The sequence below is a fragment of the Rosa chinensis genome, chromosome 4 (genome assembly GCF_002994745.2).
Source record: "Rosa chinensis cultivar Old Blush chromosome 4, RchiOBHm-V2, whole genome shotgun sequence".
In the NCBI taxonomy this organism is placed as follows: Eukaryota; Viridiplantae; Streptophyta; class Magnoliopsida; order Rosales; family Rosaceae; genus Rosa; species Rosa chinensis.
In genome coordinates, this window is record NC_037091.1 from 23,328,326 (window position 1) to 23,344,225 (window position 15,900).

The 15,900-nt window shown below is 36.9% G+C and overlaps 1 protein-coding gene across 2 annotated transcripts; it reads right to left on the reverse strand.

Annotated features, from left to right (window-relative positions):
- Positions 1 to 11,941: 11,941 nt before the first annotated feature.
- On the reverse strand, positions 11,942 to 15,337 carry LOC112200095 (probable receptor-like serine/threonine-protein kinase At5g57670). Of its 2 annotated transcripts, none has more exons than XM_024341113.2 (10): positions 15,099 to 15,337; positions 14,813 to 14,931; positions 14,577 to 14,695; positions 14,369 to 14,487; positions 13,890 to 14,288; positions 13,538 to 13,792; positions 13,085 to 13,242; positions 12,785 to 13,000; positions 12,240 to 12,389; positions 11,942 to 12,141 (listed from the first exon to the last, which is right to left on the reverse strand). In XM_024341113.2, the coding sequence occupies exons 1-10, from the start codon at positions 15,226 to 15,228 to the stop codon at positions 11,998 to 12,000; spliced, it is 1,809 nt and encodes a 602-aa protein (XP_024196881.1). In that variant the 5' UTR covers positions 15,229 to 15,337; the 3' UTR covers positions 11,942 to 11,997. The 2 variants fall into 2 exon arrangements, with proteins under 2 accessions (XP_024196881.1, XP_024196882.1); XM_024341114.2 differs by having other exon boundaries at positions 13,890 to 14,285; positions 15,099 to 15,336.
- Positions 15,338 to 15,900: the final 563 nt, after the last annotated feature.

The window sequence follows — 15,900 nt, forward strand, 5'->3', positions numbered from 1 at the left end:
CAGCAACTGGGTCTGGCGGCTGTGGGGTTTGGCCGTCAGGGAATGGCGCGGTGGGCTGCGCGGCAAAGGTGCAGCGCTGCTGCAAGGTGCTGGGATGCAGGGTGGAGGAGGGGTCAGCGCAGCAGTTGCGTGGGCGTGGGCAGTAGCGCGTCTGATGCAAGGATGGGGTGTGCAGCGCCGGCAAGGCTACTGTAATTGGGGGGAGGGCTGCTGCAGGAGTGGGGAAGCGACTGGGACTGGTGCTGCAGGGATCAATGCTCGGATGGCCTGCAGGGATCGGTGCTAGACGGGGCTGATGTGGGTAGTAGCAGGGGGCTGCTGTAGGTTGCGAGGCTGAGAGAGAAGAAGAATTTTTTTTTTTTTTTTGTGTTTAGGGCGGCAAAAAAAATTTTTCCTAGGGTTTGAGTTTTTTTTTTTCTTTTCTTTCTTTTTTTGACAGGAGGAAGAAAGAAACTAGAAAATCAGAGTCTTTTGCTTGGCTATTTGCTCTGAGTGTGCTGATAACGTGTTAAAGTAAAATGACAATTGGAATTGGTCTACTCATTTAATTTCATAGCACATTTATATAGGGAGAGCATTACAACGGAAATATCAATTACAATGATGACATTAACTACTGATTAGTCCTTGATCCATGCTGATTGATGGTGATTGCTAATTACTTGATTCCCTCTCCGTCAATCACTTTGACGAAGGCACATAATGTGTTTTTCCTTTAACAATAATTATAATTTCCATCGAAAATCCCATTTTCGAAAAACTTTCAGAAAACTCTTAATCGATGAATAAAAGAATACTCAATTCTAAAAATCACCTGGGAAAACAATTTTTCGAAAATCATTACAATCGTAAATCATACTTGATTTCGGAATGCTCATCGCAAAACAATTTGCCACGCCCCGAATTTTAAATAAATAAATTCAAATCCGAAATGCGAAAACTTAACAAGCACAAGAAAACACGGAGAAAATTTTTCATTTAAACTATGCAACAAAACCAACCGAGTTCACAATGTCAATACCGACTCGTTCTTTAGAGTCACATATTTATAAAAGAGTTTACAAATTAAACTGAATAACAATTCAATGAGTAAACACACCCACCACACTCACTACACAGCGGAAGACTAAAACCAAAGGTACTTCTACATCCAAGCTACAACAGCAACAACACCTTACCTTCAACGACAGTTACTCATTACTCTAACCTGCACAATAACTCCTATACCATGGAATAGTGCACCGGGTTGAAACAAGAAACCCGGTAAGCTTTTGCAAAATCATGTGAGTAAACTTAAATAACCACAAAACATCTTTCTGACTCTAGGACAACAAATCAACTCAATAATTTCTCAACTCACTACGAATCTCAACCACAACTTCACTCACAAATAAACTACATGAAACCAATAATCCCTGCATAGAAAATTAGTTCAGGAGATCACTCTAAAAGCACACAATTCAAAATAGAAATCATAGTAATCCCTGCATATAGTTTAGTTTAAGAGACTATATTAAAATCAATAAATAGAATTATAATAATCCATGCATATAGCTTAGTTCAGGAGATTACTTAAAAATCAACAATAGAAGTGAAAAAGAAAGATAAATAAAGAAATAAAATAATAGAAATGAAAAAGAAAATTAATTAAAGAAATCAACAACTCACGCTAATGAATCCTTCCAAAACTCAACACCTTTGACCAAAAAGACAATTACAAGTCACCCCGTGACAAAATCATAGGAAATGTTAACCTAACAAATCAATATGAAAATCATGTCTAACCTAGACACATTAGCAGACAGACTAGAGCTCTAACTGAATTGTAGCCTGTCACCCAGCCAAGGTTATGGCATCCGATATACTTGCCTCAGTCGTAGTCGGTCACCCGGATAGGGTTATGGCATCTGACATACATACCTCAATTGTAGCCCATCACCCGACCAGGGTTATGGCATCTGATATACTTACCTTAATCGTAGCCCGTCACCCGACTAGGGTTATGACATTTGATACACTTGCCTCTTCACTTTTGTGACGCTAGACCGAAACATTTAGAAGTCACACATGACTCCAAATGTTACCCAAAACTTAAATACTCTTTCACACATGTTATTTACATGACATATTGTATTCCAACAAAGAGTAAATGCTCGAAATAATAATCCACATAAAATCACAATTATTACTTCAGCCAATGCCACACCATCCAGATACACACACACACACACACACGCACACACATATAGTCATCCACTCAGGAATGCTACTAATACCAACTATAGTTCACAATTGCAAAATTCGAGAAAATCATTTTTATACTTAAAATCTCATTTTACTTACCCATGAACCATAGTCGAATAAGTTCATAGTTCATATAATTTAAAACAAATCTTTATTTTCAAAAATGATTTCACAATTTATCAATTATTTCTGAATAAATAAAGTAGCTCCATTCGTAAATGAACCTTTATTCGAAAATGAACCACGTGAGATTTACTCACCTCAGAATCCTGATGCATCTTCTATACATAACCAAGATAACACAATCACAAAATATCCGCCCAAGACAACTTCATTAGGTACCTAATCACATATGGTCCCAACTTAGTACACGTAACACAAAGTGATTAAAGTTCGAACCCCTGTTTGAACTAAAACCCTGAAAGTAACGGCAATCGAGGCAAAACTTCATCCGAGACCACCCAAAGTCTCTGGAATACCTATACGCTCGATATATCAAAACTACAAGTCGATCGGACTGCCGGAACCTCACAGATCGAAAACCGAGACAATTGAAAACGGTAAAAATCCTAACAAATTCATTTGATTTCCAAAAATTATGTATTGTACATCAAAATGCTCGAATCGACGAGTAGATCATATACATAAACAGAAACTGCGCTTGACATGGCTGGAACTGCCGCCGGCAAACTTCAAAATTGGGCCACAATACCTATTCCAAAATCTTCCTCACAACATGTACAACAACTTTCACCACTACACTGAAGTCAAATTGTTAGCCAATTGGCCGGAATTTACCTTAAAAAGGAAGAGAGCCGATTGAAACCCTAGAATTTCAATTCCAAAATTCGATCTCCGCGCTTTGAATTGTTGCAAGCTACTATGGGAAAAAAGCATCTACGTCCTTGGGGCTCCAAAAGCCCTCAAGAATCGTCGCTTATGGTGACTAGAGTTGAGAGTACCGTCAAACCCCCGATGCAGCGCTGCCACGAAGCTTCCCAACCTTGTTGCGCCCTCTATAGCTTGATTCGGGCTACAATCTTACCACAGACTTGTTGAGGGAGGAGAGACGAAGACATTGCGACTGGTGGCGTGGCCAACGATGGTCGGACGGCGAAGAAATCGCCGGACAAAGGGAAGGAGCCGATTCCGGGTCGGGGAGAAAGAAAGAGGGACGAGTTTCCAATTTTAGAAATCTGTCCTTTTTTGCAATTTTTGCAAAATTCCATCCTTTATATAAAAATTGAAAATTTTTCCGTAAGCTATAACTTCTTCATACGTACTTCGATTTTTTCATTCCGCATATGCACGAACTCGTATCGATGTGCTCCACGACTTTTGTGAAGAAAGATTTCGGAGGAAGTCAACCAATAAAAAGTCAACCCTTTGACACCCCAAAAATAAAATGTTTCAAGTAATTATTCGTCCGAAATACTTCCACCTCATCCTTGAACTACGTACTCGCACCAACAACCACTGAATTGATTCTGGAAAATTCTAGAAAAATAATAACGAATTTTCGGGATATTACACAATTATTCAAGAACATAAGTCATGACCGCAATCAAAACCCAAAGTATTTATCGAAAACCATATGTCATGACTAAATTCATAATTTCAACTCTGAGCATAGAAATTCACCAAAGTAAGATAATGAATCGAAATATCTTATTGAAAAATCTTCCAAGGCATTAATCATAAGTCATATCCAAAATAAAATCCGATATGCCAATAAGATAATTAAAAGCATTCATTTAGAAAAATAATTGCATGGATATTATTTAAAGCAAAAGTCCACTCACAGTACACGACAATGCAGCCAAGCATAGGGATCATTATCAAGTAATCGCTCAGTACGTCGTCCTGTATAATTATAACTTGTAAACAATAATTAAAATATTCAAAAATAAAATACGACTCAAGAACGAAACCCTAATCCTCTCGTAAAAATAATTCATCGAATATCTGAAATCATATTGGAGTTGGCTCAAACTTTAAGTGTTTCACCATCTTAATTATTTCAAAATTCTAACTAAAAAAATAGGACGATCCGACGGTCAGATTTTCACAAATCGTAACCCGAAAATCCGAATCGTGGAAATTTCTGATCGATTACAAAAATTCACCTATTTCAACGAAAACCATATCAACACGTTCATATTACCAAACTCTTTTAGATGAGCTAAGGAAGATTGGCAGAAGTAGGGGCATAGGCCCTTATGCGCCACCACTCCGACTACCAAATTGAGGTTTGAGACTTACAACAAAATGTTCCTCACAACAACCTAAACTACTTTCTAAACTACAACAAAGTCCAATTTTTGGCCTAGAAGTCGGAAACCATGTCGAATCGAGAAAGGGCCGAAATCTTCCAAATTTTTATGCTCCTTCCTCGTTTCAAATCGATCCAAACTGCTTAGAGGGTTTGCTTGGTGTTCCAAGCACTAGAAAGTGCAAGTGGTATCTCTAGAATTAGTGGCTGGAGTTGTGAGTTCAGGCCTGGTCTAGTAAACGGGTCGGCCGTGACTACTTTGAGCTGCTGCGCTTCACACACTCCAAATCGATCGATGCCACTACATACTCCAAATCGATCGATGCCACTACCATGGATCTAAAGAGGACGAAGAGGTGAATCAAACGAAACCTGTGCGGCGGGGGGTGGTGGTTAGACGGTGAAGAATTCCGCAGGTCAACTTCTATGGTTAGGTTGCGCCGCTAGTTGAACTGGAGAGAATTTTATCTAGAATTTTGGTGGAAACTTTGATTGGAATCTTACCATAACTGGAAAATGCTCTATATATAGTAAGTTTCCCGAAATAGTAATTTTATTGTTTTTAGACCATAACTTCTTCATACGAACTCTGAGTTGAGTGTGTCATGTGTTCACGAACTCGGTTTAATGTCCTTTACAACTTTCATGAAGGAAGTATCCTTAAAATGTGGACGGAAAAAAGTCAACTTTGAGGGAACCCCTAAAAGCATCGAAAACGAAGTTAAAAATGAAATAGGTCTCGTTTATCATTAGAGTGACTAGTAAACCAATAAAATGAGGTACGGGATGTAACAATTTAATTTGGGTGTAAAATTAATTTTGCTTGCGGTTTTTTTTAGATGTTTGAAGTTAGTTTGCTCATTCTCAAATTGCAATCCAACATCAAGGAAATACACACACACACACACACACACATACAGGGCCCTTTTAGTGAAGGATCCCTTTTTTTGGTCTTTTCTAGGGATAGGGCATTAGACCAACTTTTCTATCATATTTTTGCATCTTAACCGTTCAGTTTTTAGGTCCTAATGTGTAGATCACTTCTGCAAATTTTCAGCCAAATTGATTATTGTTAAAGCATTCAAAACGGCGACTTAAAATTATAAGTATGAAGGGTTCAAGTTTGACAGATTTGGTTCGTTCATTGATTTAATCTAGTTTGATACCTTAACGATCACCGATTTGGCTGAAAATTTACAGAAATGATGTACACATTAGAACTTAAAAACTGAACGGTTGAGATGCCGAAATGTGATCGAAAAGTTGGTCTAATGCCCTATCCCTAGAAAAGACCCAAAAAAAGGATCCATCACTAGACGGGCCCTGTAATATATATATATATATATATATATATATATATATATATATATATATATATATGGAGGATCATGAGAGGACGTCCTTAAACTCCTAAAGTGATGATATTTTTATTTTTAGGATGTATTTTAATAATCACAACCACTCATTCTTTAGTTACCTACACACATGAATCCTACAAAAAATTAGCCAAATTGGAAAATGTTTAACTATTTGATTAGCACAATGTTCGTTTTAATTTTATCTAACGGATTACATTTGTTTACACAATTTCGAATGACCAAATGATTTTGATTGATTTTTTTTGTAGACATCATTCATGCATAGGAATGTAAAGGATCAACAGTTGAGATCATTGAATTAGGTCACATACTTGTGTAAAATAAAAAAAATCTTCAAATTCTTAAAGTAAGAAGGTCCTCTCTAGAACGGGCCTCCTTTTTCTTTCTTTTTTTTCTCTCTTTTTAAAAAGAGGATCAAAAGATTTCACTCCTTCCTCCATGGTGACTCGAATCCATGACTTCTTCATTAGGTAGTGGGTGCTCTAACCACTGAGCTAACACCACTGAACGAGCCTCCTTATATATATATATATATTATTATTATTATTAAGAGAAGATGTTTTGTTAGCCAAAATTGAAAATTTGGACAGATTTAACCCTGAAATATTAAAATACATTGAGAAAAAATTAAATCCCAAGGATAAATATGACAATCACAAAATAGATTTTTATAAAGAAAATTAAAAGATAATTATCCCACAACCTCCACTTTTCTCTCCCACTATTATCTCTCTGCAATAACTGTTTTATTTCATTTATTTTTTATTTTCTTAACTAAAAAAAACTAATACACATGCAGAGCATGTATGATGAAGGCTAGTATATATATACTATTATTAAGAGGAGAGAGTTTGCTCTCCAAAACTGAAAAATTTGACGAATATAACCCTCTAATATTAAAAATTTTTAGAAACTAAAATAACCAACAAGGACAATAATGTCAATTTAAAAAATAAAAATAAATTAAATTCTTTAAAATAAAATAAAGGGGCCGTGACCACTTACCCAATTTTAGTCTAACAATTGTCCACTTGCTCCACTAAGAGTTTTTTAACCCATTTACCCAATCTAATATTTGCTGACAGTTTTGTCCTTAACTCAATTAACAAATACTCTCTCTCTCGACTCCCCTCAGCCTCTCTCTCCTCCAGACTCTCTCTCTCCTCCAGAATCTCTCTCTCTCTCTCTCTCTCTCTCTCTCTCTCCACCGTCGCTGGAATTATGCCAGAAATCTCATCCTCTCTCTCCTCCAGACTCTCTCTCTCTCTCTCTCTCTCTCTCTCTCTCTCTCTCTCTCTCTCTCTCTTTCTCTCCACCGTCGCTGGAATTATGCCAGAAATCCAACTCCAGACCAGAAGTTGACGCCGCCAGCTCACCGGACTACAACCCAGACTGCAGGAAAACATGTTTCTGCTCCACACCGGCACGATCCGACAGATGCTCGACGCCGATGCAGGACTTGATCAGCCCTACTATCAATCTCCACCTCTAGCTCCTGCTCGATGTCGTTCTCTAGTCCAACACGACCATGAATCGGAATTCTCTCTCTGATTGATACTGTTTCTGCACACACTCTCTCTCTCTCTCTCTCTCTCTCTCCAACCGGATGGACAGATGCATAGCGACAAGATGTTTTGAATCGGATTTCTGGAAGGATTCCGACGAGTGCCCAGAGCAAATTTTGGGTGTCCAATTTTTTTTTTTTTGGGTAAACTGTGATTGATACTGTTTTTGCACTCTATCTCTCTCTCTCTCTCTCTCTCTCTCTCTCTCTCTCTTTCTCCAGCCAGACGGACAGATGCAGTGCGATAAGAATTTTTGGATTGGATTTCAGGTCGGATTTCCAACTGGTGCCTAGAGCAAATTTTGGGTGTCCACTTTTTTTTTTTGGTAAACTATAAGGAAAGAAGAATGAAGAATGAAAAAAAAAGGTTTTATTGAGTAGTTATATATATCTACTTCGGGACAATAATATGATTATTGGGAGGCAATAATATGAGTATTGGGGGGCAATAATATGCATATAAATTGATCAATTGTACCTGTAGTGTATTGATTTTGGTTTTGGGAGTTTATGCAATTCATTGGAGGGCAATAATATGATTATTGGGAGACAATAACAAGTTTATTGGAGAGCAATAATTTGATTATTGGGGGGAAATAATATGATTACTAAGTATTATTGGGGGGTAATAAAATCAGACGCCGGAATCCGGTCACCAGAGTCCGGCAGTCGGATTCAGGATTCCGGTGACTGGTTGTCGGATTCTTGTCACTGGACGCCGGACTCCGGTCACCGATCCCCGGAGACCGCGACCGGCCACTGGTCACCGGAGCACAGCAAGGTGGAGGATGACTTCTCTCTCTGAGTAAGAAAGAATGAGAGGGCAAAAAAGTCCCAAAAATAAATAAAAAGAATAAAAAACGAATTAATTGGGTATTAGGGAAATAATCCCTTAGAGTGTTTTGGGTAAATGAGGTTAAAAAACTGTTAGTAGAGCAAGTAGGCAAAGAGTGTTTTGGGTAAATGGGGTTAAAAAACTGTTAGTAGAGCAAGTAGGCAATTTTAAAGTTGAAATTGGGTAAATGATCATTTCCCCTAAAATAAATAGTAGTTGTTTTGTAGAAAACTGCTTTGGTTAAGAAACTACTCACTTCCTTACCCAAAAAAAAAAAAACACTCACACACAGAGTGTGGGCACATGCTAGTGTGTGTGTGTGTGTCTATATATATATATATATATATATATATATATATATATATATATATATATATCTTCTTTGCTAAGGAGGTCCTTAGATATTAATATATAAGGATTTCCTTTATAGATCCACTTTTCGATCGCATATCTATATCTCGACCATTCAGTTTTTAGGTATATATGAATAGATCATCTCTACAAATTTTTAGCCAAATTGATATCATTAAGACATTCAAAACTGCGATTTACAATTATGAACACGAACGATTTAGGTTGGACAAATTCAGTTCATTCATTGATTTAATCTAGTTCGATACCTTAACGATCATCAATTTGACTGAAAATTTGCAGAAGTGATCTATACACCCCTTGAATTGAACTCCACAAAAATAGACAATCTTGTTAGCTCGAACTATCACATTGCACTATTACGTGATAGTCTTGAACCATAGAATAATTGTCCAGCTACACTATAGGTCCTTCTCTAGTGAGCTTCCCATTATGACAATTTAGGATTTTTCTTTATTTAGGGTGTACTGAGTATATAATAAGGTGCTACCATCCGTTTATGGTCCTAAGTTCCACTGATCAACTGTATGAAACAATTGGGCCATGTACAGTACAGAGAACCTATTATCGATTGACTTGGGTGATGTTGTTTAGCTCGTACTTGGGCTCCATTACTGCCCCAAATTTATGGGTCTCATAATTTGTTACCCATTCTTATGGAGAGACTTTGACTTGGGAAACAAGGAAGATCACGAAATTAGCAAATTTTGCGAAGCAAGAAACTAAGTAAAAGGAAACACAAAAAATTAAAGACTTAATATTTGGACTTTCCCAAAATCGATTGTTGGAAATTATTTCTTTGCATTATTATGATTATTTTTTTTTTTAAATTACTATGCGGAGAAGTTTCATAAAATTCCTAACACTGTAAGGTTGACGGCATTATTAATCAAGTGTATTAAGTACTATAAAACAAATAAACTTGAAGCAACTGACATGAGAACACAAAATCTTAGTTCACGTTTTAGCCTAAAATTCAAATAGGACCGAATAAGACAGACAAATTTATGAATTTGATAGTATTAATTTGTGGTAAACCCACATCCAATTCATAGTTGTTGACATTTATATTGCGAACCAATCCGATTCAATTTACCAAAATCATCGAAACTAGCAAAACTAGAATATATTAAATTGGATCTGTCGGTTCGAGTGAATCGGAGTAGAATATAAACACTTCCAAGCTTATGATGGTCACGATTTGAAAATCAATATACAGTCTTTTGCTGGCAAAAGAACTCCAAAGTAAAGACACCATCGAAATTGCTTCTCGATGAAAGATAAATCTAAAATTAAAAACCGTAGTACACTCATAATCCCAAATCAACAAAAGGTAAAAAAACTAACTTTCCAAAAGAATTTACCAGAATGACTTGCAATTTAAGCCACAGTCAAGTGAGTCAACACAGAGCATCCTCAGATTTACTGAATTTTTACAGTTTCATCTCAACCCCAAAGCTGATTTATCTGTTGTTGGTTTCGAGAACTAACCGACAAAGAGTGTCCCAGTCACGAAGCTGTTAAACCATTCGGTTTAGAATTTTCCCTCCAATTCACCAAGAACAAGAACGAGAAGTGGAACCAAGAATCCCACTCCAACAAAACACCAAGAAGAAGAAGATCGATAATCTGAGGAGAAGTTTCACAAAGACCCATCTGGGAAATTCTCAGATCCGGGCAAGAAAAAATGCCAGCAGTCTCGAGAGAAAGACCCATCTGGGATAAGGGCTCAAACAAAGAGAACACTGGAATAATCAGAGAGAATCAGAATTTGCAGAATGGATTTTCAAAGCAACAAGAACAAGAAGAATCGTCGGTAAAGAACGAGGAAGAGTGGATAAAGATTGGCGATCAGTATTTCCAAAACCCTGTATCGATCACAGTGAATGGGACACTGAAACAAGTCGTCGAGGAATTTGTGATAGCAGATCCAGTATCAGATCAGTTTGATCAGAAGAATGAGATCCAAAAGAGAAAAAGAGACCAATTTGAAGCTGAAAACCAAGAAGAGGCTGCTCCGAACATGAGTTATGCGTTCATCAAGAATCGTAGCACTAACTCGGAAGACACGTATGTGAAGCTTGATATTATAAACGAGCGATTCATGTCAACTGTTGTGGATTTGGAAGAAAATGAAGACAAGGTGAACACATTGCCTTGTGGTTTTAGAACCAAGAGGAGGTACCTTTATGAAATTTAGATGTTTTTCATCTCTGAAATTTTGCTTCATTGGCCCAAGAAACTGTGAATGATGAGCACAAGTGTCAATATCCCTTATTGCTCACAAGGTCTGTGGTAGTATTTTACTAGAATTTCATTGAATTAAAGTTCAAATTTTTTGTAGAAGTTTGAGTTGATGAAATGGCTGCAGTATTGTGTTGTTTTTTTTGTTCATATTCACTTTTCAAGGCTCTCTTCTGCTTCAAAATATACAATGAGTTTAAAATTCAATCTCTTATTTAGGCCAAACCCACTTTGCTAAATTTTAGTTTTGTATCATTGTGATAACTTGAGCATAATGCAGAAGATGTTCCAAGTAGAAGTAGGACGTTCCAAAGGATATCCAAGTTTGAATTGGAAAAGCATTCTCTACCTAGCAATAGAAGTAATGTGTTCTCCAATTATCAATTGGTAACAAAATATAACTAGGAAATCAGTTATCAAAATTGTTCCTTGGTGAAGCTATAAATATCCAGCCTTTCTATCCCTTCAGCATCACTTCTCTCTTGTTTGAAGCAGTTGCTGTTAGGAATTTACCTTTTACTGCAAAAAGCTGAATCAAATAGGTTGAATATGGCACAAGAACAACAAGAAAAGGCTCTGAAGAATGCATTCATCAGGGATCATAGTTATAACTTGGAAGAGAAGTATGTGAAACTCAGTGATATAAACCAGCGTTTCATTTCTGAGGAAAAGGAGCACAATGTGGGAGACCAAGACTCGGCAAACAAGTCATATTACAAGTTTCAGACCAAGAGGCCGTACCTATATGATCATTGATTTAATTAGATTATTAGCTTCTTTCTCCCCTATCTGAAATTTTTATTAGTTGACCAACAGTGTGAATGAGAACAGCAAGTTGCTGTGATCCTTTAATTATAGTCTTACTAGAATTTCATTGAATTAGAATGCCAAGTTTTGAACAAGCTGCCTTATTGTGTTCTCTTTGTGTGAGTCACAGTTTTATAGATTATGGTGATCAATATGGTCTGCACTAGAATGGTGATATTTTAATTACCAAAAAATAAAACAAACAGAATTACTCGGGGATTCACTGGTAAAATTTAAGCAATAATGCAGAATATAAATAAACAAAAAATTGGTCCAGAACTCATAAATAGTCCTCTAAATCAATGTCTTCTGGAATATCATAACCAAAAACCATGGAGTAATCATCCAACTCATCTGAGGAAAACTTTGGAATCGAGGTCCTTGCAATCTCAGACTTATGGCCTTTGTTTAGAAGCTCTAACACCTAAGACAAAAAAAATAAAAACAACATAAATATAAATATAATCTCAAGTCATGTACTTGGTGACCTATAGTAGAGTCAGTATATGCATATTGATGTACCTCACTCATCGATGGACGCCATACCGACGTTTGTCTCACACAATATGAGGCAGCAAGGACTACTCTCTGCAGTTGTTCTGCATCATAATTTGCTTCCAGTTTTGGATCAGCTAGTTTAGCTATGTCCCCTGATTCCATGTGTGGCATTGCCTATATATAGATCAATTTAGTAATAAAAAATGGAAGTGTTAGAGGTGGAACTTTCAATTTACTTGATTGGAGGCTTCCAAAGTTTTCTTCTGTATTACTCTATCATGTAATTTGTTTTCATAGTACCATTTCAATTTAGTACAAGTAAGAGTATTCTGCGGTTTTATTAATGCGGTTTCATTAATGATCAAGGCTTGAGGCCAGCCGTAATGGCCCTATTTCAAAAAAAAAGAAAGTAAGAGTATTGGTTTTTTTGTACAAGGATCCAGTTTGGCTGCTGGATTTGATTTTCTGAATTCTGTTTCTGACAACAATTACAGGAAGATCAAAAAATTTACTGATATGCTTGTATGTGTGTAATAGGATTGATGTAGATATAATTAGAATTTCCTTACCCAAAGTAGAAGGTTTTTTGTAGATGAATCGACAGGCTTTCGGCCAGTTACTATCTCCAAAAGAAGAACCCCAAATGCAAAAACATCTGTTTTTTCATCCACAATTCCATGCATGAAGTACTCTGGTGCTAAGTATCCAAATGTACCCTCTATCGGAATCACAGCATGGTGAGTCCATTTGTTAGGAAGCCATTTTGCTAGTCCAAAATCTGTAATCTATAGAGAAATAAAACCACAGCTGAATTTACATGAATTAATATAATTTTCAAGCTTACACTGAAATAAATTCTGGTCCTTCACCTGTGGTTCATAATCTGGCCCAAGAAGGACATTTGAGGATTTTATGTCACGATGTATTATCCGGTGCTTACAACATTTATGCAGATAATGCAGACCCTTTGCAACTCCAATGACAATTTTGTATCTAATAGGCCACGGAAGTGATTCACATGATTTACCTGTAGATTGTTTGACAGGGTTCCAAGTAATTAGCAAAGCTGTTCATAGCACGCATAATTATCTGTTTTGCATAACTCAACAGATCATGTATAATTATCTGTTTTGCATAACTCAACAGATCATGTATAACATTCCAACTGCTGAGAAACTTGGCATAGCAATTGCAAATGTAATTACTCATGATCGAAAGTAATTCCAACATGTTCTTTTTCTTCCACCAAAGTACCAATATATGAATTTGGTTTTCTTAAATTTTTTTCTCCAAAGCGTGATGGTGCAGTAAATGTTTCTTACCATGTAATGCAGATGCCAAAGTGCCGTTTTCAGTGAAGTTGAAAATGAGGTAAAGTCCATTTTCAATGCAGCAACCAACTAATTTGGCTGTATTAGGATGGCTGACATGTAAAATTACTCCCAGTTCCATTAGGAACTCTTTTTCCTTGTTAGCATTGTTGTTGTCCTTGGCCAACATTTTGACAGCAATGGTTTGCCCATCAGAAAGATTACCCCTATATACTTCAGAATACCCACCTCGACCTACCAGATTATCTGAAACTCAATGGCATAAGAACATTTTTATTAATTATGGATTCATTTTTCAATGAAAAAATGTATAATGGCACAACAATTTGACCGATACTTTTACCTGGGTGAAAGCTGTTTGTAGAATTCATGATCTCCTTGTAACTGAAGCACTTCAGTGAAGGTAATCGCTTTTCGTTGTTTGATAAACTGCCATTTGTTTTTCTGAATGGTGAACCAAAGAAAGAAGTGATGAATCTGCATGGTGATAATCCTTGCTTCTTTGTGTTGGTTTGGCTCATGATCTTGGCAGCCAGAGAGGGGGACTGTATGATAGCCGAGTCCCCATAGCTACCAGTATCATCTGTGCTCTGAGATTCTACTTCAAATTCATCTAAAACAGCCCTTGGTGAAGTGATTTCTTTCTTCGTTTCTTTGACACCTAGATTTTCAGAAGAGGATGTACTTCTGCCACTCGGAATGGTATTTTTAGTCCGCCATGGAATTGATTGATGGCTTTCTGCTATCAGGTTATGGACAGATTAGAATACATTACATCAAAGAATGTCTTGTACTGTCTGAGAAGCATTTGAAATAAGCTACCTTTCGAGTCTGCAGAATGTGAATCTGACTTTTGTTGAGGGTTGGTAGGTTTCCCCAATAAAATCAATGTGCAACCAGACGGGGCATGTTTTAAGCAGTATCTTGTAATGGATGGAACTCTAGTTTAATATGATTCAAAATGTTAATCATGAGAGATCACCATTGAAGAAAAACTGAAGATATTAAGACAAAGCCTGTTGGTTTTTACCTGTTTGATTGGTTTCTTGAGCTACAAAGAAGAAGATAATCTGCGAAAATAGATTTTGCTTCCTCAACTAGACCTCTTCCAATACTAGAGCAGAAAATTACTTTTGCCTCCAGGTTTACCTGAAAATCAATACAGAATAACTGAGTATATTAATGCTAGGAAGTTAGTGATACCGAGCATTTTACAGTTTCAAAAGAACTCTACAATGATCCCTTCTCATAATAAGATGACTTCACCTGCTTGGATTGGCAAGTCCTGGCAAATTCTCCAAGCACAGATATAACATAGGCTTTTGCTCTACGAAGTTGGGATTGAGACTTTGTTACTGATTCGCGCTTCTTCCTCTCCTCGCCAACTGAAAAATCAATAACCAGGCATGCTATTTCAAAATGCAATCACCCTACAGATACAAACAACTCTGACTGATGAAGTTCACATTGCTACTAATGTGACACAATTATAGTATAATGCAACTAAATGTTATATATGCAAAGATGTACTCATAAATTCAAACCGACTGACCAAGAACATGAATGGCAACAATGTTGTCATTCGGATGAGCCAGAACACTAATTGCTCGTGATAGCAACTGTTTGCTTTCATCTGGGTCTGAAGAGATGCCTATGAGTATCTTAGCAGGGACTGAAGGCATTGTGTTTGACGAACTGTCTAGCTGAAATATTGTGAATACAGTCGAGTAGGGAGTTTCAGTTGTTTTTGTGATCTTGTGATTCTCGTTGACATTGGAATTGCACAGACCTCAGTTTATAAATAATAGAGATTACAGTTAGCAGAATCATTAAGTCAGTTAGAGTGAGGCCAGCTTAGCTCTCATTCCATTATTCTTGTTTAATAAGCATGAAAGTTTCTCTTACAATGGCAATTGGACAACTGTTTTAACTTTTTCTCTGTTTATCTAGATACAATTAAGTGCTTATGGTTGGGGTGCTTTGGGGTATAAGCAAAGTTGGTGGGCATGTATTTGATTTGTCTTGCTTTGTAAGCCAAAGAATAGAGACTAGCTTGTCCCAAGTAGCAAAATATTAAAGTGCTTACTTTGTTCAGTTTGGTAGGAGGGGCTAGCTTCCTATGCGCCACTCAAAAGAGCCCCTCACTTTTTCATAAGTGAAACGTTAGGAGGACACTACAGTTTCTCACTTCTTCCCCTGAATAATAAGAGAAAAACAGAGACGGCAAATTAGTGTTGCACAAGTTGAAAATCTCATAGTAGAAGTCATGCTATGCCAAAATCACCAGAGATTGCATTTGCATTAAAAATATCGAGGCATGTTCATTAGCCAAGCTATTGAAAAAACTTGAACAC